This window comes from Thunnus albacares, chromosome 1 (assembly GCF_914725855.1).
Source record: "Thunnus albacares chromosome 1, fThuAlb1.1, whole genome shotgun sequence".
Classification (NCBI taxonomy): domain Eukaryota; kingdom Metazoa; phylum Chordata; class Actinopteri; order Scombriformes; family Scombridae; genus Thunnus; species Thunnus albacares.
In genome coordinates this window covers 20,893,692-20,916,536 of record NC_058106.1, presented here as the reverse complement: position 1 = coordinate 20,916,536, position 22,845 = coordinate 20,893,692, and the positions used below count along the sequence as shown (strand labels likewise).

Genomic DNA, 22,845 nt, shown 5'->3' with positions numbered 1-22,845 from the left:
CTCTAGTGTAAGAAATCTGTACATTACCTCGGTAATAATGGCTTTACTAAGTTTAACTCTCTCCATCTCCTCAGTGCAGTTCTCCAAGCTGTAAACCTTAGAGAGAGGTACAGGTCGGCTGTTCCGGCACAGCACTGCCTGGCAGGTACCCACGTTGGCCACAGTGAGGCTCAGGTAGCCTCCAGGCTCTGAGGGCTCATGGTGGATATAACACAGCAAGGCAGAGGCACCCAGTTTCTGTCCAGCCATACCTAGTTTCCTGTCCCATAGGAGAATACACAACAAAGCTGTTGTAAAACCCTAAAATTCACTGGAGGTAGCCAAAATAACTGTAGTGAGAGTGCAATTACCTGTTTGTTATTTGCAAGCACAAAACTAAGTATTTGTTAAGAGTTACATTTACAAATTTGTCTTACCTGTGTGATGTTAGGAAAGTGTTGCTCATATACACATTGTCAATACTAGAGTGCTGCACTTCCTCACACAGCACATCTCCCATGGTGCACTGCAGCAGCCGGGGCACCTCCTCATTGCGGTCTCCATCAAAGATACCGTAACACGCTTCCATGCTGTCTCCAAACCGGTCTACGGCCAGCACAGACACACACAACCTATCCCCAAAGAGGTATCGGCATTAACAAACAGATGACTTAGAGCCTCCCATACAGAGGTAAACCTCATACATAGTTCAGCTTGTGACACTGCAGCTCCAGGTCAAGGGAAACAGCAAGGGGTGACAGCTGATAAAAAACATATGTGGGCCCCTGCGGTAGCCATGACCCTGAAGGAGCAGCCAAGCATACTTAGCTCTCAACAGTGATGCACTTATCATTGTTACAGGCATTAGATCCAATTGAGTTATTAGGCTTCACTGCACCAGCAGCTCTTAAAAAAGATCCACTGACTGCCCTGATGCCACTGCTAGGCGCCTGCCAAAGATTCAGATATTGACTCTGTTAGACACCTGCTCTGTGCTTGTATGGCAACAACCCAACAGTATATCCAATGTACCAAAACAAGTTTTAAAAGACTGATTATGTGCCTGACAGCAGAAGACAAAAGGTAAAGCTGGGCACTTCTTTCAGACTAGAAAGGCTGGCTGAGGGAAGATGTTATTTGACATGAATGAAAGCTTTTTAGGTAAAAACAGATTTGTTTATACAATGAGCACTTGTGTACTCATTTGTTTATTTGTATATGACAGTTTGGAGAGATACTGTCTGCAGCTGAAGAAAATTAGGCTTTTTATGTTCACAAACAAAAGAGAACACACTGCTCACTTGTTCCTTTGGCCGCTCATTTCAGAGTAACTGTGGTTCCATGGAGTAGAGGTGCTCAGGGAGTCTCCTGCTGACGTGGTGGATTTCTGGTCTAATTTAAGGGTGGTGATGTGACTAAAAAAAGGAGAAGAAATACAGTAAAAGTATTTTAGATGACAGTATATATGTACTTCAGAATTTTCTACCACTACCAGTAATAAAGCTACAGCATATGATGTTTCACATGTAAGAATGATGCAATGTCCCTCCAGTATGTGTCCAGACAACTACAGAATACAAAGCCAAGGTTTCAGTGAGTAATTATTCAAAATTGGTCTGAGTTTTGCAACTCACCTGAAGAGGTTGAGAGTTTTGTGTTCTAGCATCAGGCTGTTGTTGCCTGTCAGGTCCAGCTCTTGCAAAGTGGCAGGCAGCGAGTCTGGCAGCTGGATCTCAGTCAGCTCATTACAGCTTAGATCTACGAGCTACAAAACATACGAAACACACTTGAGCTGAAACATGCTGAACATAATTATAAATAAACACACTTGTCAGGTGACGCAAACAGATCCACAAGAAGTCTGACCTTGATCTCGGGCAGATTGAGGATCTCTGGGAAGACAGTAATGTGGTTGGAGTGTGCTATGAGGGTATGCAGTCTCTTACAGCTGGACACAGTGGAGGGGATAGTCTTAAGCTTGTTCCCACTTAGATTAAGCTCCTCCAGCAGTTCTAGCTTACTCAGTTTACTAAAGACACACAAACATGACAGTGAAAAACTCCAGTGAGCTGAACAAGCAGAACACTTGCATTAAAAATGTCATTAAATTATACAGTTGAAGTCAGAAGTTTACATACACTTAGGTTGAAGTCATTGAAACTCATTTTTTAACCACTCCACAGATTTCATGTTAACAAACTATAGACTACGGTTTGCAGTTGCACATGGGGACAAAGATCTTACTTTCTGGGGAAATGTTCTCTGGTCTGATGAAACAAAAATTGAACTGTTCGGCCATAATGACCATTGTTATGTTTGGAGGAAAAAGAGGGAGGCTTGCAAGCCGAAGAACACCATCCCAACCATGAAGCACGGGGGCGGCAGGATCATGTTGTGGGGGTGCTTTGCTGCTGGAGGGACTGGTGCACTTCACAAAATAGATGGCATCATGAGGAAGGACACTTATGTGGATATATTGAGGCAACATCTCAAGACATCGGCCAGGAAGTTAAAGCCTGGTCGTAAATGGGTCTTCCAAAGGGACAATGACCCCAATACTTTGAAAGTTGTGGCAAAATGGCTTAAGGACAACAAAGTCAAGGTATTGGAGTGGCCATCACAAAGCCCTGACCTCAATCCAATAGGAAATTTGTAGGCAGAACTGAAAAAGTGTTTACAAGCAAGGAGACCTAGAAACCTGACTCCATTACACCAGTTCAGTGAGGACGAATGGGCCAAAATTCCAGCAACTTATTGTGAGAAGCTTGTGGAAAGATATCTGAAACTTTTGACCTGAGTTAAACAATTTAAAGGCAATGCTACCAAATACTAAGTGTATGTAAACTTCTGACCCACTGAGAATGTGATGAAAGAAATAAAGGCCAAAATAAATCATTCTCTCTACTATTATTCTGACATTTAACATTCTTAAAATAAAATAGTGATCCTACTTGACCTAAGACAAGGAATGACAACTACAATCAATCAAACTGTGAAAAACTGAGTTTCAATGTATTTGGCTGCATTTGGCAATGTATTCAACTTCAACTGTAGAATATAAACATAAGGCACTATAAGTAGCATCTTAGATAATGATTCTTAATGATAATAATAATTTTATTTGTATAGCAATACTAAAAACATACAGTAAGTACTTTACAAAAAGCAGAAACACAAATCAGAAAATAGGGAGAATGAAGCAAACCAAGTTAAAAAGCTAAACAATAAAAACAGACAAAATGACAAAAAGACCTTATTATGAAAGGGAGTTTTAAAATAATAATAATGACCATTGGAAGTCAGTTGTTCACAAATGGTTGGAGCATCAGATATGCTGACTGACATGGAAGCTAAGTTAACACACCTGGCGGGAAAGGAGAGCAGCTGGTTGTAGGCGATGTGAAGCACCCGCAGGTTCTGGTGTCCCACCAACAGAGCACCACAGTTCTCATTTAGGTTGTTCCTCGTCAGGTAAAGCTCCTGCAGTGTGCTGAGGCTCTCCTCTGATTGGCTGCTGGGAGGAATACTTTCCAGGGCATTGGCTGACACATTTAAGTATTTTAGGCTGCGAGGGAGGACAAATAAAAGCAACACATGTGTTAGTTTTAAACAAAAAGTGTGTGCAGATCTCTGCACTGCCCATTTTGTCATAGTAAGGATTGCATTTACGGAGTGTACCCATCCAATCCTGTCTCATTTACAGTGGGTTTGAATGTGGGTGCCCATTATGAGTGATCTTTATGTTAATTGGAAACCTTCTAAGTTCCACAAAGTGAATCCCCCCTGATCAGAGGCAGCTGGCAAAAAAATTATAATCTTAATTACTAAAAGACTAGATTGCTACAATAAATAATTAGAGATGCAGTATTGTCAAATCAAAGGTCCACATTAATACATTTGTTAGTTTGGTTCTTTTAGTATGTAGTGATTTTCTGTGTAGTCTTTTCCTCCTGTTTTAATGTTTAATTCTGTGGATATTACATGTTACTTCAGTATAACTTATTAAATCATATCAAAGAGTGAATATTAAAATGTAGGTATAGTTGGATTTAACACAAGGTTTATAACATTATTGACAAGCACTTTGGAGAGTGAGGCAGATTTTTTTGTCTTTGTGCATCAATTATGTTTAATTTTGTTTAAAGTAGGAGTTTGACTATGTGACAAGTGTTAATTTAAATATTGAAGAGCTTAACAACTATAATTTCCAATTTATATGTCAGAGTGCTTGACGTATTTACAATTAAGATTATATTCAATAAAGCAGTCTGTGGCAGGATGATTAACATTACATTATTCTAACAACAGTTACCGCTACAATATTTGTCGTAGTATTACAACGTTATGTGTTAAGTACGTAAGAACAATCCACAGATTTTGTACAGAACAGAGAATATATAGTAATGTTAGTTAGTTAAGGAGTCAGTTCAAGTCTGTGAGAGCTTTACAGGCTTCTGAGGTTTCTTCTTATTCTCACTGCACTGAAGAGGATACCCCTAAACACAGACCATTAATTCATCCCTGCAAGTGGAGCATTGATTTACATACTGTTGAACCTACACAGAGAGGAGGGACAGTAATTTGAGCTCCAGCGGTTCCTGTGTAATTGGTGTTGTTAAGTCATTGTCTGTGGGTATCACATACTGAACAGTATAAAACCTGTCCTTCTGACCCATGAGGGAGTGACCTTTGTCATGTTGCTGTTTTAAAACAGTCAGACATTATTAAAGTGCAATGATATCTCTGCAACCCACAAAAATTACAATATTGTTGACATTTTGCTGGCCAGGCCTTGTGGCTTTGTGTTGGATTTTACTGACTATGGAAATATGAATAAGCACGACTGTTAGTTATCAGCGAAGTTTCGATAGTTACAGTTTCGATGGTAACTAAGTCCCCTGAGACAGATTTGTGATTTGTGATTGGGCTATACAAATAAAATTGACTTGACTTGACACCTTTTGCATCATTCTTGAGTGTAACTGCTGCTCTCCCTTATAAGCTGTGCAGCTTTTAGAAAACACATCAGGAAACCCATCATGCACAAAGCAGTCACTGCCATTACGTCTCAGCATTAGAGACAGTAAAGTACATTAGAGAGCTTGAACTCCTAATGGGTGTTAAGTGATTTACCACACAGGAAATAGGAGGGCGAGTGAAGCTCCATTTATGGTCTAGAATGGTCCATTGAGTTAGACCACAAACCTTCCACTCACATTCTGCTTCATCCCCAAAACAATAAGCTACGATACTGTGACTATCAACTGCAACCAAACAGGGAACTGCAGGAAGAGGAACCAACTTTTACTATTAAAGAAATCAAGTAATAGTATACAAAGTCTTGAGGAGAGGATGGAAAGGGAAAGGGAGTCGGATCAGAAGAGAAAAAGGAGGTAAGAGACTCACTTTAAGGCCTTGTAAAAGAGACTCTCAGGCAGCTCGACTAGCTTGTTGTGCTGGAGGTCTAGGGCTTCCAGAGGGACGTGGTCAAGTAGGTCAGGCACTCTCTGCAAATGATTGTTCCCTGCCAGCAGCTTTCTCAAACTCAAGCTGTTGAGCAGTCTGTTGGAGGCCAGAGGAGACGTTAGAGAGCCAGATTAGGATGTGAAAAAGGAGCAGACCAACAAAAAGGCAAAGAACTAAAGAACATCATCTCCCCGTGCAGACTTGACTACTTGTGAAGCTGGGGGGGTGGGGGGGGGGGGGGGGGGGGGGTTTCCAGGCATGGCAACCCATGCTAACTAATCCATCAATGACTTTTTCAGCTTGGCTGCCTAAACAGACTGGCACAGGAGCTTTTTATTCTCTTCTGAAACCATCACAGAGGTCATGAGTGGGTACAGTGGATAGAGGAATATTATCTCATTTGCACAAGCTTTTCTGATGTCTCATTCAAATGCAAATACATGTGTTGAGGGCTGGCAGTGAATGATGAAAACTTTGAGCCAACAACTACAGGATGGCCCTGCTTTACAGTTGTACAAAGATACTGTCTTCCACAAACAGAGAGGTACCATCTGTTATCTGTGCCTTGTACTTACAACAATAACAACATTTTCAGGAATAATGAAAGTCAGTTTGGCATAAGAGTGAGTTGTTAAAAAGCATGACCATTTGTTATGTCACACCTGGTCCTCTGGACAAGATAGTCGGCTGTTTATAACACGTAGTTAAATAAATTCAAATTATGCAACACGAAATATGGATTTTGAGCATCAGGATTATCAAAAGAACAGAGCCAGTAAACCTGGAAGGAAGCTCAGACAGGAGGTTGTGCGTCACGTCCAGCATCTCAATCTTTCTGCAGTCACACACCCAGTCCGGAAGGTACTCCAAAAGGTTCCTGTCTCAACACACACACACATATGCACAGAGAGACACACACGCAAAGACTCAAAGAGAGCAAAGCTGGCATTTTGCTTTCAATTGTACGGACGAGTAAACAGTTTTGACATTGTAATAAACAGTAGTAATTTTAAGTATGCAAATGATTATTTTAATAATAACACAGAGTCCGCACAGTAAACAATGGAGGTTTAAATGAAAAGGGGAAATTTACAGATTGTTCCTTCACTGGGAATTGGATCAGAAACAGAAAACAGTGTATTTCTATTTCTAACATAATGAAGAGTTTACTGCTTAATTACAGGCCTACATCCACCAGGTTATAAACATGCATACCAAAAATTAAGTAGCCTTAAATTGTATGCATGGGTCAAAGGTCTTGGCCAAATATCTATTTAGATCTATTTAAATCTATTTTTTATTAAAAAGATAGGTTGAGGGGCTCTTTTTGTACATATTTGCCTTAAACATTATAGCGTAGCATATTGTAGAGCTGCCATTAGTTTCCTTGGGCATTATGAAAAAGAAAAAGTGATAGGGCCAAACTGTTGAGGAAAAAGAGCAGACTATGAGAGAAAAAACAATGAGTAATGTTTACTACATAGCAATTAAATCTGCAGACCCCAAACTAATACATTTTCTGACTAACATTATGAGTACTGCAAATTCCTCTGTGCCTGTAAAAAAAATCTGTAAACACAGATCCCGTGGCCAGCTCTTATTCCCAGCCAGAACTCACTGTGATAAGTCCATGTGTGTCAGCTGGTTAGGGACTGGATAGATGTTGACTGTAGTAAGGCCTACGGGCAGATAAAAGCAGCAATCAGCACCTAAACATCTGAACCCTTCACATGCGCCTTTATGAGATGAATGTATCACTAAACATACAGACATTTACAGCCAAGTGAGGCAATAACAGCAGCTAGTTGACCCTCTGTTTGACTCACGGTTGCTGCTGGCGTGAAGCATGCGCAGTGTGAAACCGCTGACTGTGAGTGACCCCAGCTGGTTGCGCTGGCAGTGAAGAGTCTCCAGGTTGCAGATGCAGCTCAGGTCCAGTGTGTCCAAGCAATTGTCCCTTAAGTCCAGCTGGGTCACCTGGTTCACTGCCTCTCGAGTCTCACTCTTCACACAGCGAAGCCCATTCAGCCTGCATTATAAGGGAGTACAAGGGATGAAATTACTACTTCGATGTATTAGTGTTACATCATATGAAATGTCCTAAACAGTAAATAAACGGTACAAACTCTGGTATGTCACATTTGCAATAAGTGGACAAAATATGTTTGTAGTATGGTATTTATTGCACACATTACTGGGAGACTATTACAGCTATTGCTGCTAATGTTCATCTTTATGAATATAGGGATGAATAATAGAAAACACTTCCTACTCTAAAATTCACCTTACTTGGAGCTCTAGTTTATGGTTTAACATTTATCGAGAACAGGGCAATGAACTATACTGTTGTGAAAATCAGGGCATGCAGAAAATTCAACATCAGTTGAAAACTCCAACACTGTAGCACTCTTCTTAGAAAAATAATTTATAAATGTTGGAGTTAAATAATGACAGATTTTAGACAAGTTGCACGCATCCGGGTTCATCCAGGTTTCATGAAAAATCAGACTGGAACTCTCTGTCCTGTCGTTTGTATTTAGTATTCTGTTTCTTTAAACAGTCCCCAGATGGACAACAAATTGTAGAGAAATTCTGAGCTCATGACTGTCAAGGCTCTCCCTGATCCAATCCTTCCTGTTAATAAACAACAATTCCTCTTTTATGAGAGCTGTCAGCCCTTTAATCCACCACAGGTGCACCTTGCCCTTATAAACAACGTCTGCCGTTGCCAAACCACAACTTAACTCTCAAGGTTGAGTTATTGTCTGGCTGTGGGTGGAGCAGTGGTTGCCGGTTTGATCCCCAGAATCATAGGAGAAATCTGGGCAGGAAAATCAGTGAGTAGAACATTCCCATCCCTTATTACACCATCACTGAACCCCCATGTGCAAGAGGCTTAGCCCCCAACTGCTCCTGAGGAGCTGTTAAGAGGCCAATAAATTTGTATGAGTGTAGTTGTGGGAAGCTTCCAGGTGTGAATGTAGGTGTGAAGCAGGGCACGGCTGAAAAATAGCATTTGTGCTCAGCAAACTTGGCATCTATAAATAAATGAGAGGTGAGGAATGGAGGAATGGCTGAGGTTCAGAGTAGTGTTTGTGTCAGGATATTAATCTTACTGTCAATGCTGGAATAAGAAGTACAGAAGGGAAATTTTGGAGACAGATGGCAGCACAGGGATATTTTCCATCAGCCCTCATACTCACTGAATGATTGACAGTGATATGGAAGCTCCGTTTCCATTATATATTACATATTGATCTGATGTTATGCACACAATGATGGATGGCTTTATTAAGAGAGGAGGAAGAGAATGACGAGAGAAAGAGAGAGAAGAAAGAGACTAAGGCAGTACAGAGGCTGAGAGCTGTTTATTCCCTGGCTGGCTTTTTACCGGAGGTCGATGTTTTTCAGATGGCTCATTCTGGCCAGAGTACACAACTCCAGACTCTCCACTCTGTTTCCAGCCATGGCCAGCTTGTCCAATGCACTCAATCTCTCCAGCACAGCAGGGATGTGAGTGAAGTTGTTGAAGGAGAGCCCTAGACTGTTGAGCTGGGACAGGCCACCCAGCTCCTCAGGCAGGGAGCTGAGGTGGTTTCCATCCAAAGACAGCGTCTGCAGGCTACAGGACGGAAAGGACAAAACATGTCATGTTTTCTTTTATTTTACTTCAAAGACTGGTCAAAATATCTGCTTGTGTCCATTTGAAGTTACAATAATTCATTGTTTACTGAGCACCGTCCTACATTAAGCAGGTACACAGGCTGGATAGATTTAACATCCTGATTTAATCTGGTTGCATAACGCAATATTTTAACTTCATGCTTTTCACTGTCTCCATGAGAGCCTCAATCCAGACTTTCTGAGAACATTAATTATGTGGACAATGGCTTGAAAGTGCAAACCACATCAACATTTGAGAGAACAAATGAAAAAAAGCAAAAACACAATAACATTACACAAATAGAAAACACCAAAATTCAGAAAACCAATTAATAAAACTGAAATCCTGATATTACGAAAAATAAATCATTCTCTTTCTTATTTCTTTCTTATTTTCTCTCAGCTAAAGAAAAGTACAAATTAGGCAAACACATACATTGTGTTTTCTGTTTGGTTCATTTGTTTTCAATGTTATGCTTTCCCTTTTGTTGATTAGCTCTGAAAATGTCATTTTGTTTTCGCTTTTGTTAACTTGCTTTTTGAAACGTTATATACCGATACATAGACAGATTTTTGATGGTTAAGATATAGCAAAGAAAAATATCTATCTTTTTGCCAAATGAGGTATGTTTACAGTTTGCTGTATTTTGTGACTATTGCTTTTGGGATTTAGTCCTTGTAGAATTACTTGATGCACCTTTGCAGAAATTATTTGTCTATCTCATGCAGTTCTAACATCTAACTGAATATATGTGTCCTGTATGTTCATCCGCATCTCACATATGTACATTAAGAAATGTATACATTACATCTAAAGTATGAATCTATGTACTGTATGCAGCGTATGTATTGTATGTACATGTATATGTGTGTCAGTGTATCACACCTTTGAAGATTGCCGATCTGCACGGGGACGGTGTGGAGACTATTACAGGAGAGGTTGAGCTCAGTCAGAGTGAGAATCTCACACATACATTCAGGGAACACACCCAGACGATTGTGAGACAAGTTCAAGCTCTTCAGCTGGGAAAACCTAAAGACAAAGAGAACAGCATGTAGGACATTTAGCATGTGTGGAACAGCAAAAACTTTTACAAAAATAAAAAAACAACTAAACTTTTGCTCATTTATTTAAAAATAACACAATAATAGCTTTACTATGATACAGCATTGTCTTTGTGCCAGGAAAAAGGTACAAAAATGAACACAGAAACAAACACAGAGTGCTTGTTTTTCTTCAACCAAACAGCCATCTAAGTGATCTATGAGGCATTTAAGTTTTTGTTTGCTGTTAGTTCCACATTGGGAAACAGAAGATGACCTGCCAAGCACGGCGTGGTGCTGAGAATAAACAGTGAAAATACAGAAAACTTGAGGTGACCATCCACCAGCTTCAGAGCAGAAGCAAAATTTCTCTGCGGAAGATTCAATGAGACAGACGAGCACCAGCATAGTAGCCGACCTCGTACTGTGGTCCACATTCTAAGTGCACTGTCTCATCTGCGGAGCTATTTGCTGTTCCTCAGGAGAATGCAGAGGACAAGGGATGTGAATAAAAAAGAGGATATATGGTAAACTGCAGTAAGGCTTGAAATCCCGGGTGAACACTGTGGAAATTAGATACTGTATATCCATTCCCCCACAAGTCCACCACTGTGGGAGTTTTTGTGCTGTTATTTGTGCTTCGGGCTTGCACCGTGTTATTAAGACAGCTTTGAAAGCAGCTGGAAAAAACAGCCAGCGGCCCCGGCAGGGAAGAAAGAACAGCGTTCACAGTGAAAAGTATTTATATCACCCCCATAGGTGCCTTAGTATCACTAGTTTATGATGTTTCCTAGATGTGGCTAGGCCAGTCAGTGTCTGCTAGATTTGATGAAGTTGATATAAAATACTGCATGGATGTGTGTTTCCTAAACTCTAAAATAAAAACACATCCCAAGCATCAGTTTTACTGTGTGTGTGTGTGTGTGCACGTCTTTCACATGTCAAAGAGACTGGGCTGTGATGAATGAAGTGGTGCCGTGCTCCTGCACAGTTACATCTTCCATATTAACCTTCCTCTTGTTCCCCCAGGTGCTGTAAGCGGTGGAGGTGCCGGTCTTGAGTCACAGCTGGTTAGAGTACAGACCTCATTACTTTATCCTTGCATCCTCTTTCTAAATATACAAACAAGAAGGAGGGTGCACCAGAAATGGAGGAGGAGAAATATATATTGTAGCAGTGCAGGATATTGAAGTGTAGATCGTCGTCTTCGCAAGTAGCAGATTAGGGTCTTATATAACATAATATAATGTATAAACACATCCCAGCCAAGCGATAATGCTGGAGGCATACAACAAGAACTAATAGAGACATTTGCAGACAATTAATATTTAATAGTGGTACATCTAGTAATAAATTCCGCTTTTTTAAATAAGCTAAATTTGCAGTGCAGGACTAGACATGAAGCTAAATGCCTATTTGACTAATTTGATTGATGACAGCTTTGTAGCTTTCTTCTAAACCCCCAAGTACCACAGTAATATGCTGCTTCATTAATCTCCACTGGGAGGCTGGAGCACAGGGTCAACTACATAACAGCACCCAAAAAATTCAGTAGAGATTCTCTGTCGTGTTAAAACATATTTCAGCAAGACAAATTCTTACTGTAATCTCTTGTTCTCTTGCTGAAGGTTGTTCACCTTCGTTGCATCCTTCTATCAGCAGACGTTCAGCTAAAATTCTTCAGGTTAAGGATGTGTGATTACCTGGGGAGGTGGAGCAGGCCTCCAGGCCCCTGTAGGCTCATGAAGTTGTGTCGCAGGTTGAGGTGAGTGATATCCTGGCTGTAAAACAGATATTCTGGCACCGTTTCCAGACTGTAGCAGGACAGGTCCACCAGGCTCACTGTCTGAGACACCACCTTTATACACACACACACACACACACACACACACACACATACACACAGAGTTTAGAAAACTGTAAGTGGATACTAGAGTGGCTATATTTTTTGTGGTCGGGGTGTCAGAACCACATTTTTCATGTTTTTTTTTAATATTGCAATTTTGACACCAAAATATGGCTATTATGGCTGCTGTCATCTTGCAGTTGAAGTAGTCTGTGTCCAGATTCTGTAGATGGAGCATTGTTCCCAAAACTTAACAGTATTTGTATTACATGCCTTGTCAAATTCTCCTGAGCTGACTCTGGATGCAGTTCAGGCACAGCAAACCACAATAAAAACGACTGGTAGCTGCAGCATTACGCTTGTATATTTTCTAAGTTTTTGAAATTAAATCACATTCAGAGGTGGCACAATAACACAGTTGTCAGGCAAAAAATCTAAAATGAAGAGCTGTGCCACTCCAGCTAACTTTAGCTAACACCTTCTGCTTTATTTAACAACTACACTATCTCCCTATCCTCATGTGACATTAATAGCTTTACAATTTAGGACTAAAACCCCATTTTTAGGGCATATTAACTGCTTACCAACGGCTTTCCTATGAGTATCAACAAATCCAATTAAGAAAACCAGCATCCTCCCTTGACCCAATAAAACTTATTTCCTTCTTGCACAAGAACCCTACTCAGAAATATAAGAACAGTTGATCAACATTATCAGGCAGCAAACACCCAAAACCTCGTGCCTTGTTGTGAACTCCAACCCCAAGAGCACAACTGCTGGCTTCACTTGTGAAAGTGTGACAAAGTTTTTACCTAAAGAGAACTTGGACAGTGGAAACAACTACTGTAGATTTGCCTCAGATTATGCAAGCAGCCGGTTTATTTGCCAAGAAGTGACTTCAGACAGGCAATGCCCCAGTTTCCAGAGCAATAAAGTTTATCTTCCAGAGGAGCACTGTCATTGTGAATTAAGAAACAGAGTAACTCTTTAATATGAGCCTGTTACAGTCAGGCCTCAGCAAACATGTGTGGACATGCTGTACACTGAGTTGCCAGTTCATTAGGTACATCTATCTAAAACTAATGCAGTCTAATACAACATCCCTGCAATAAATCCAATCCTCTCAAGGTTATAATGTTAATTTTTTAAAAACTGCTTTAGAGAGGATTTAATTCAATGTTATAGTCATTTTGATGGCTGGAGTTTGTGGTGCTGTTGAATTGTACTGTGTTAGGCTACGATAGTGTTAAGCCCCAAGGGAATGAATGTGAGACACACAATGTCTTCACAAGTAGCAAAACCAACGTGTCTGTGATTATATCTACATGTGTGATTCTGTGCTGTGGCATAATTCAAATCTCAGTCTCCTTTCACTGCTGTTACAGTACGTTTACACAGATTTGTCTCATTTCACAAACAAAATGCAGCTGAACAGACCCTCGCTCATCTCCGAGATGACTGTTTACAGGCCAGCCATCATCGCAGGCTTCCTAGTAATGCTCGTTCAGCCAGTCTGAGGACAGCGTCCTCCATTAACTACAGGGCTGCACGCTGTGCAGCAGGCCAGAAAATGGGACGGCTGCTCAGCAGAGCGTGACATCACGTCACCGCTTTTAGAGATGACAAAGACAAAACTGCTCATCTCCCACAAAACTACTCTTCTACTTGCCGGCTACTCTCCTTTAAAGAGAGTTATTAAGAGACGTGAGAGTGGGATGATGGTCACAGACTGACTGACAGAAGAATTAAAGAGAGGTCGAAAGATAATAGTTCTGTTGTTTTAGGTGATTTGCATAGTAGTTACAAACATTGTGACAATGAATAACTGTGAAGGAATGTGATAGAGAAAGAAGACAAGGAGAGAAGACACAGAAAGGACAGATGGTCCATTGAAATGGACAGCTATGTTGGAGGAGACTAATACTCCATACTGTGACATGAACAGAAGTTTTGTGATTTTTACCAGTTCTTCTAGATGCTCAAAGATGGACGCCACATTCCTTGATCATTCAGTCAATACACATTGAGTCAATCATTCATACATGGATGAAGTTAACAATTGTCCACAATTGAACTCATCACTTTTTTGAGCCTTTTTGTTTGCCTACTGATGTACTTTCACATGTCTATGCTATTGTCTTATGTCAGTTTAGCATTATATTAAGATTACAAGACAGCTCAAAAATAGGCAATCTCACTGATAATGCCGTTTTCTCAGATATATCTGGTGCATTAATGTAGCACTTGATCGACATCTCCAGTCCTCTTTGCTGCACCCTTAAAACTCCAAGATGCTGCAGTAGTTCAGCCTTCTCTGTGCAGCTTCTGACTTTTTAAACACTGTCAGGGATGTCCTTGTTCTGGTGCGATGGTTACTGAACAGTGAGTAATGCAATACATATTATTCACTAATCAAATTAACTAACTGCAAACTCAATTTTAGCAAAGACATCTGATGTGTAGTCAGGGCTATGCTTTTAATGCAGTTTGTACGTGAACAAATAATTAATCTCATAAAATCATTATTTAGAGAGGATTGTTGACATCAGCCAGAGCCTCGTATATCTCTGGCAACTGCATAGCCAATGTCAGCAATAGAGGACATATACTGCAAAATCATTATCAAAAAAATTTCTTCACATTTTTAATTATGTGTACCAAATGCTAATTAGTTGTACAAATGTATGTAACATAATTAGTTTAAACATGTACAAAAACAAATCTACAGGAGTGTATTTCACACATTCAGACTTCCAATTAATACTAATTCTTATATGCTGCTCCAGAACTGTAATGTATCTCTGACCTGCATTCAGTATTCAGTCTAATCCTGTATGCTCATTTTGCAAGCACAAATGCAATTGCTGCGTCTCAAACACACACTCTTACGATTTATGCAATGTAGCATAAACACTGGCCCAAATCCACCAAAAACCTTCATCAGTCATCATCCCCGGTCTCCATAGAAACCTTTCGTCTAAGTCTCTGCCTAAATACAGTGCGCTCATAGGCTACTCTAACCCAGTAATCCATACCACCACGGTAGAGAGAGATCCTGGACTTAGCATGAATCTGCAACTAATTGGATTTTCTTTTTTTTTCCAGTTGGCTTTCTCCTTCCATGGCTAATTGTAGGCTGGCTCTGCCTCAGTGGAGGCTCTCAAAAAGGCTGTTCAGCTCCAGGAAGGAGCTGCGGCACAATAGCCATGAATTAGAATATTAGAGCCAAAGCAAGCTGAAACGAGGACTACTGTAAAACAGTAGTCCTCGTTTCCTCTGCCTTTTGGGCTCAGTCCCTAACAATGACTTGTTTGAAGAACAGCTGTGAAGACCTGGCAGCACTGTCTGAAAGATATATAACACAAATACAAAAATGTGTTTGGGTCATTTAACTCTCATCCACACTGACTTATATAAGTAAGACTGATGTGAGTTGCAGTAAAAGAGAAAAAGAGAACTCAATAGAAGTGAACTCTAATAGAAATAAAACAGATCAACTATGTGACTCGAGGTATGCTGTTCAATCATTGCCAGACACCACTGAGAGTCTGCCTCTGTGGAGCCAATCAGCAGCACTCAGACAAACGGTTTCTGATTGGACGACTCCACAGGCAGACAATACAGAAGGCAACTGTAGTCCCAACATCTAATCCCTGATTTAAGGACGAGCCCAGAGGGACAAACTGGGATCAAACAAATCGCTGCAGAGAGAAAAGATGGGAGGAAACATAATGTGCGCTACACACGGCAGTAACACACACTCTTTGTCTCCTGCTTACTTTTGATGCCTGCCGATGCCATCGCTGGTAGTCCGCGAGTGTGTCAAAGTTGACAAAGTATGTCTGGGCCTGTGATCCGGCTGAGCTGAACATCAGACAGTGTTGCCTCCGCTTCACCTCCTCCACCTCAATACAAAGACAACACACAGATATGATGAGGAGGAACACTGGGAGAGAAAACACAAATGGCAAATACTGTTTATCATTACTATTTATTGCAATGATATTGGTAAAATAATAACTCAGTTTTCAGTCATCTTAACAAAGTTTTACATAAGTCAGCGTTGTTTCAGTATTTATTTTGTGGTGATGTATTAATGTATTTTTGATATACAGTTTGTATTTAAAAGACTTGTAAATGGATTTCTTTAATTAAAGTGTGTATATAGTTATGTATAAAAGGAATCTGCACTTTCTTTTATTGGTTAGCAATAAAATAGCTTATTTTATTGATTCCCTGTCAAGGTAAAGAGGGAAATAAGCTCCTGTATTATCTTTAGTTGGAATGACAACCGTTATATGCGTACATATATAGTATGTATATGACCTAAATAGCACATGCTTGAGGGGCATTGCGTTAGATGACACAGTGTGCATCTACAGTAGTGAGTCATCTTCTCAACTGATAGCACTGGACTCAGCTCTATCCAGACATCCAGCCCAGCTGTGATGATGTAGAGTATCTACACTAAGCACAGAGTGTGGGCTCTTCCTTGGGGAAAGCAAAAACCCCTTCAGGTTGTCTGACCTCCAAACTCTGATCTCTCACCTTTCCCCCCACCAGAGGCAGGATGTGCATCTTCCCAGTCAGGCTGTCTTTGACGGAGGCCACGATTAGACAGGTGCCGCACAGAATGACCTGCCGCTCCGCCCACTTGTGCAGCTGCGTCTTGCCTTTCCTGACGCTAAATACGCCTGTCAGCAGGGTCCGTTCCTGCTGGTCCGCGTTCCCTGGACGTTCTGGAGGAAAAAGGCCACAAATAGAGGTTAGTGTTGACATATGCAGACATCTATCTAATGCACAGGAACCCCCACACCTCCCCTGATAAACACATTCAGCTAATTAATAGCAAATGTTCTGCGGTCAGGATGGAGGCTTCCAGAAAATGAAGTCACATAGATAGTCACAGGTCAGTATGATATCACCTATAGATTAGTCAGTTCCTTAGCTTCGTGTTTCCAGGGACTGATCTTACATCAACACTTAGGATGGACACTGCCCTATTATCTCATATTCTGTACATCTGGATGAATGACTGACTGCACAATAATATGTTTGATCTGACACTGAGGGGGAGAAAGTTTCTCCATAAAACCGATCAAATTTAAACCATAGCAGAGCACTGCTACCCAACTCATTTGAGCTGTTTTGTTGCATAAAAGCTGCAGACTCAGGTTGGGTTTGTGTTTGTTTATTTTAAATGTAATTTATTGAGAAATTTCCCACTTTATCTGTCTGAGTGTGCCAAATCTGTTCTAAAATATACACAAGGCCAAATTCGACAATACCAGTCAGGTTCAGACAGATCAGGTTTTGAAGACATGATTATCGCTGGGTTCGGGTATCAGTTTTAGGCCAGTGCAGAAGTGTAAGTCTTAGTGGCTCAATTGAAATTAAGGATCCAAACTTTCTCATCATATAATTACTTCTCATATGTGTCTGTCAAATCCACCTGCCAGTCAACACATCAAAGCAAAGGTGAACGGCAGGTAAATTATTAACGTGTCCTGTGAACGTATATGATTATGTTTCTATCACTCTCTCCTTCCTTTCTTTCTCTATATCTCTACTGCTAAGAATCAATCATATTGATGAATGAGTCATGGTTTTGTCACATTAAACTTCACTCTTTTTCGATTAAATTATGCCAACCTGCACAGCAGACAGCCTTAGCTGGTCAGTGCTGAAGGACACATCAGACAGCAGTGCTGCTGTCTCTGCCAGGTTTCTTCTACACATTCAGGTTAATGGCAGGTCAAATAAGCACAGAGGAGACACTGCCTCAGCCTCTTGTCCTCTGTTGTTAAAATTTCCTCCAACCAACTTATGCTGCCTCCCACTCAGAGGCTCTCACTGGCAATCTGTTCTCCTTCTTTCTGTCTGACTAGCTCTCTCTGTCTCTCTCCACCTTCACTTTCACTTCACGGACATCCAAATGAAATGACAGCCTGCTCATGTTTTTTTTTTCTCCAGGCAAACTGATAATGAACAAGCCAAGTACCTCTGACGACAAATTGACTGGCTGGCAGATCAATAGTAGTGCCCGTTCCTTGGGCGTCCCCTCAATCAGAGAGAAAATTAGAGACACAAACTCTTACAGCGTTACTGACTGAAGAGGGGGAAACACTTGGACAGAATGACTGGATATTAAACCTCAATGCACCTTTGGTACAGACTGAAATACGTCCACAGCACAATGTATCAAAAACTGTCAGGTACAGTAAGTAGGCATTGCTTAGATTCATACTCTTCTTTATATATTCTTTGATCAGACAGTTTTATATTTTTTTAAATGCCATCATTTAAACAGTATTTTATTTGAACAGCTACTTGTGCTGAGAGAACATTTAAATTCAGATGAGGATTTACTATCATGGACTGACTCTTAAATCCATGCAAGGAATCCACACACAAATCCCCTCTCCAAGTGATAAAGAGAGAGATTCAGCAAATGACATGCTGCAAGTCAAACACTAAAAACCTTTTAACATTTCATTTGAGTATTTGTTACAGTAGTTGTTGTCAACAACCTCAAAGGTTTACAGAATACAGCTGACAGCCAAAGAGTCAGTTTAAATAATCCAAACATAATACATGAATTAAAACAAGTAATTAAGCCAAACACCCGCACACTGCAAACACCCGCACACATCAGTAAAGCCATCATCGCAAACTGATTTGAATTGATACAGGTTGATAGGATGCTCTCACTGGCTTCACAGTACAGCTACAGAGGCAAGCTAGCTGTGTTATGCTGTCTTAAGACCAGAACCTACAGGATGCTAATAGTGGAGAAAGAATCCTTTTTGTATGACACTGGTCATCTAAAAAAGACTGATATGAGGCAGAACATAATTTTTTTGTGTTTCTGTGTGAGAATCAGCTCACAATTAGGGCACCACAGACTCACACAGGAGACCTGGAGATCAAGAGATATTAGACAAAATAAAATAATTTGTGAGTTCAAAAGGCAGTGAAGAAACTGCAACAATAGTTCAGTCTGATCTGCAGGGTCTGCTAAAGTGTGAATGTAAAATGAAGTCTAAATAGGTATTTGAACATCAAAAAATTATGTCAGCCATGCCTCCTTCAATGGCTCTCATCAGCTCTGAAGATTAAAGGCGACGGAGAGCTGTCATAGCAAACTGAGATAATGGAAGTAAGACAGAGAAAGAGCCGTGCAGCAAAGCATGTTCTCTTCTCCCTGGTACTTACAGGAGCTAACTCAAGTGATCTGCTGCTAGTTTGATGGTTTCTTCTTGTTCTTCTTAAAGCAGTGAAGTGTACACATGTACCAAAGACTGCACACCTTATAATAAATTTATTTCTCAACAGGTAAAATAATACTTTGATCAGATTTGGTGAGTAATATGCACACAAAAAGTGGACATTCTCCCTGTGATCACACAGGCATCCACACATGCCCAATACGTTGCTTTTTGCACTTTCTTATCAATACGACCATTCGTCTGAAAGATCATTGGCCTATTTACACAATACGAAACTAGTCTTAGGCATAAAGAGCCAACTTCTCTAAAACAAACACACATGTTCTATCTCAAGGTCTGTGGGGTTATTAGTTGCTAGGGAAACGGGTTTGTTCACGAAATCAAAGTCCAATCTGAGCCGGTAAACCTCCCAACTGTCTCAACAGCCACCACTGGCTGCTCTGCGGAAAGCTGGCCAAATCAATCCCATCCCACCGATGACGAATAGTGTTGTCCATTCCCAGTGGCTCTGGAGGGGTTTAGTGACATGGTCGTAAATGTTGTGTAACACTGTTTTTTGTTGCAGGATGTTTTTGCCTCCACTAAACTAATCCTCAACCTGTGTCAGGCGGCCTCCTTGGAGATGCTGCCAAACCACAGGGACAGGGTGACAAGTGACAGATCAGAGTCAATTGTGCTACTTCTTATCTCTCCTCTGTTCATCTCGAGTGTGGCCGCGGCCTTCACCCGCCAGCAGACTCGGTGACATCTCACTTCACGTGGCCTGCAAGATGAGCAACGAGGCCGCGCAGCAGGTCAAATTTTGCTCCCGTAGAGAGAGGTGACAGAGGGAGGGAGGACAGAGGGACTGTATGAAAAGTGTAAGATAGGATGTGATTGGGTGATAAAAAACAAAGAGGGGAACTGAACTGAGGAGCTACAACAGGGTAGAGGGCTACAAAGTAAGTTAAACTGGAGCCATTTGTTCTAATAACTCATTACAGAAGAATAAAACTGGTGTTTCGGCTTGTCTTCATATCTATTACTATAACTATGAACTGAAATTGACAATATTAATATATTAAACATTAGAAATATAGCAGCAAAAATTAGTTGATTATTCAAAAAGCTGACCAACAGAAAATAATCCTGCAACTATTTTAATAATCAAGTAATTGTTTGAGACTGTTTTCAAACAAAAATTCCACATTTTTGATGGTTCCACTTTTGAGAATTTGCTACTTTTCCTTGTCTTAACATTGTATTAAACTGAATATCTTCCATATATCTGTGACATAAACAAGACATTTGGAGTTCTAGGAAATTGTCTTGAGAATTTTTCACTGTTTGCTGATGTTGTTAACCAAACGATTAATAAATTAATCAAGAAAACAATCTGCAGCTTCATCGATTATAAAACCGTTGCAGCCCTAATTAGAATGATAAACAAGAGCAGCAACATATAATTCTGAACAGCTGTTAATTAACTGGATGACAGCCAAAATAAAAATGAAAAAGGTATGTTAGCCAATTATCGTCCCTTTTCAAAGCATGTCTGTGTTTTAGAAAAAAAAGGTCAGCAGTCAAAAGACAGTCATTGTGCCCATTTTCATCTCTTTTGTGTAACAATCAGTCTGTAACTCTTCATCTTGATCTGGAGGGTGTTTACCCTTTTTTGAATCTGTTTTTAATCACATATTTGATTATTTCAAGGCAACTGTCAAGCACTTAGTTGGACACAATACTCCCTGTATCACAGGGCTTTTTTGTTTTGCTCAAGATTGCATAGATTGCGTTAGCATGCAGTAGGGGGTCAGTGGAGGCGGAAACACAGTCTGATTTGACTCAGAACAGCAAGCTCTTTTTTGGCAGCAAATTCAAATTCAACCCACCACCCAGATGCCTCCTCTCGGTGGTCTGTGTTATTAAAAAACTCTTCTTTAAACTCTGTGCATGGAATTTAGTTCTATCTACATCAAATATAGCAGGATCTGCAAACAGATGGAAAATGCACAACTGAAGGCCGAATACATTAAAACAGACCAATAACAGACGTCATTAACATTTTGTTTCTCAAACGTTAAGCCATCTCATTTGAAAACTGACCATAAATCTAGGATAAGAGACAGTCTGCAGGTTTGAAATAAGAAAGAGGAAATCCTCTGGAGTAGAGCTCCATCACAGAAACAGCATATTATGAGGAACTGGCAGGAAACCACGGAGAGCCCGCTCTGCAGAGCTCTCTTGCTCAGGGCAATTCTGTGGCTACCTAGATCTGAATAGAATTTAATTTTTCTCTTTCGCTACTTTCGGTTACTGTAAACCAGCTTCCTCCCTACAAACCATAAAATGAAAGAGCAACCTTGTGCTTGGTTATTTACTGTGATTTTTTGCTTTCTGCTCCTTCAGGACATGATAATTATGACTTGGTGATAAATCATTGGGCCCAAGAGTTTCAGACATTGGTTCACTGTCCATGCCATCACAGACATTCAAACTCTTCATTTAAGTTTAATTTCCGCTGGTAAATTGGCACCAGCCAAATCAATAACTTATTAGGTGAGTTCACACTGCTCGCAAATGACTTATTTCCTTCTGCTCTTAAACTGGAGGTAGGCCTGACATGAACTGTGTGTAGCAGCTTCAGGTCTCAATGCTCAAAGATGTAAGACAGAGATCACCCAGGCAGAGGTGGAACAGGGCCCAGTGGACAAGCGCCAGAGATTACAGCACTCCTTATCTGTGCTACAGCTGCATGGGCCGAACTAGAGAACCACTGGCCCTCAGGCCCCTGAGTTGTTTTCACTTGGAGCATTTTTATTAAGTCAGCATTTAGAAATGTTTACTCCCTTGTCCATGTTTGTTTTCTTCTCATCTGTGTACCACAGCAGGAGTGAGTGTGGGAGGTGGGAGGGTGGAGAAGATTCGAGATGAGTTTCCTGTACAAATAAGAGGATGGTGAAGATCCCCTCCAGACATATTTTGAGACATAAAAATATGCTGCTTTGAATAATAATTTGTGCATAATATGTTTTTTCCACCAAAGAAGTACAATTACTTGCTTATGTTAAATTCCTTTAAATTACTCCTCCTCCTCCCTCAATGGAAAATCCAGAATCTATAAATAGACAAATATCTTTAATTCAAAAGTTTAACTGCTGGACACAAGATCTCTCCTACTTCACTGAAAAGTTCATTCTCAGTGTATTACTGGAGGCTTCAAGTTTCCACATCACGCTTGTATAAGTTGCATATTGGACCTAATCTGATGCGCCAGATGGTTTGTTACACAGAAGTCGTCCTTGGAAACTGTTTGGAAAAGGGCAGGCACTGGATGAGCCATTTGTCTATCACCACCTATCATCGTCTTACCTTGCAAGGCAGATGGATTCACAAGATCACAAGATCACATGATCACACAATCACACGTAGGACACTGATTGGTACACATAAGCTTGACAAGATGGATTCTTGCGTGATCTTGTGATGTCATGATCTTGCGAATCTAGCAACGTCGAAAGGTAATACTAGACCACGATTAGATCCAGACGAGTTGTGATGTCACAAATCATGCTCTTAGGTATATGTCTTATTTATCTCATTTAGATTTATCTTATTACCTCTTTCAAGTTTCCAACA

General features: G+C 40.5%; 1 protein-coding gene across 1 annotated transcript in view; it reads right to left on the bottom strand.

Annotated features, from left to right (window-relative positions):
• Positions 1-22,845, bottom strand: part of phlpp2 (PH domain and leucine rich repeat protein phosphatase 2) — a 41,275-nt gene that overhangs the window by 6,173 nt on the left and 12,257 nt on the right. Inside the window, exons 4-18 of the mRNA XM_044349089.1 lie at positions 16,547-16,737; positions 15,778-15,903; positions 11,856-12,010; positions 9,995-10,141; positions 8,837-9,067; positions 7,272-7,474; positions 7,064-7,124; positions 6,227-6,322; positions 5,386-5,541; positions 3,344-3,544; positions 1,846-2,008; positions 1,614-1,744; positions 1,281-1,394; positions 417-611; positions 28-259 (exon numbers count right to left, since the gene is read on the bottom strand). Coding sequence (XP_044205024.1) covers positions 28-259; positions 417-611; positions 1,281-1,394; positions 1,614-1,744; positions 1,846-2,008; positions 3,344-3,544; positions 5,386-5,541; positions 6,227-6,322; positions 7,064-7,124; positions 7,272-7,474; positions 8,837-9,067; positions 9,995-10,141; positions 11,856-12,010; positions 15,778-15,903; positions 16,547-16,737 — 2,402 coding nt within the window. The remainder of the gene's footprint in view (positions 1-27; positions 260-416; positions 612-1,280; positions 1,395-1,613; positions 1,745-1,845; positions 2,009-3,343; positions 3,545-5,385; positions 5,542-6,226; positions 6,323-7,063; positions 7,125-7,271; positions 7,475-8,836; positions 9,068-9,994; positions 10,142-11,855; positions 12,011-15,777; positions 15,904-16,546; positions 16,738-22,845) is intronic.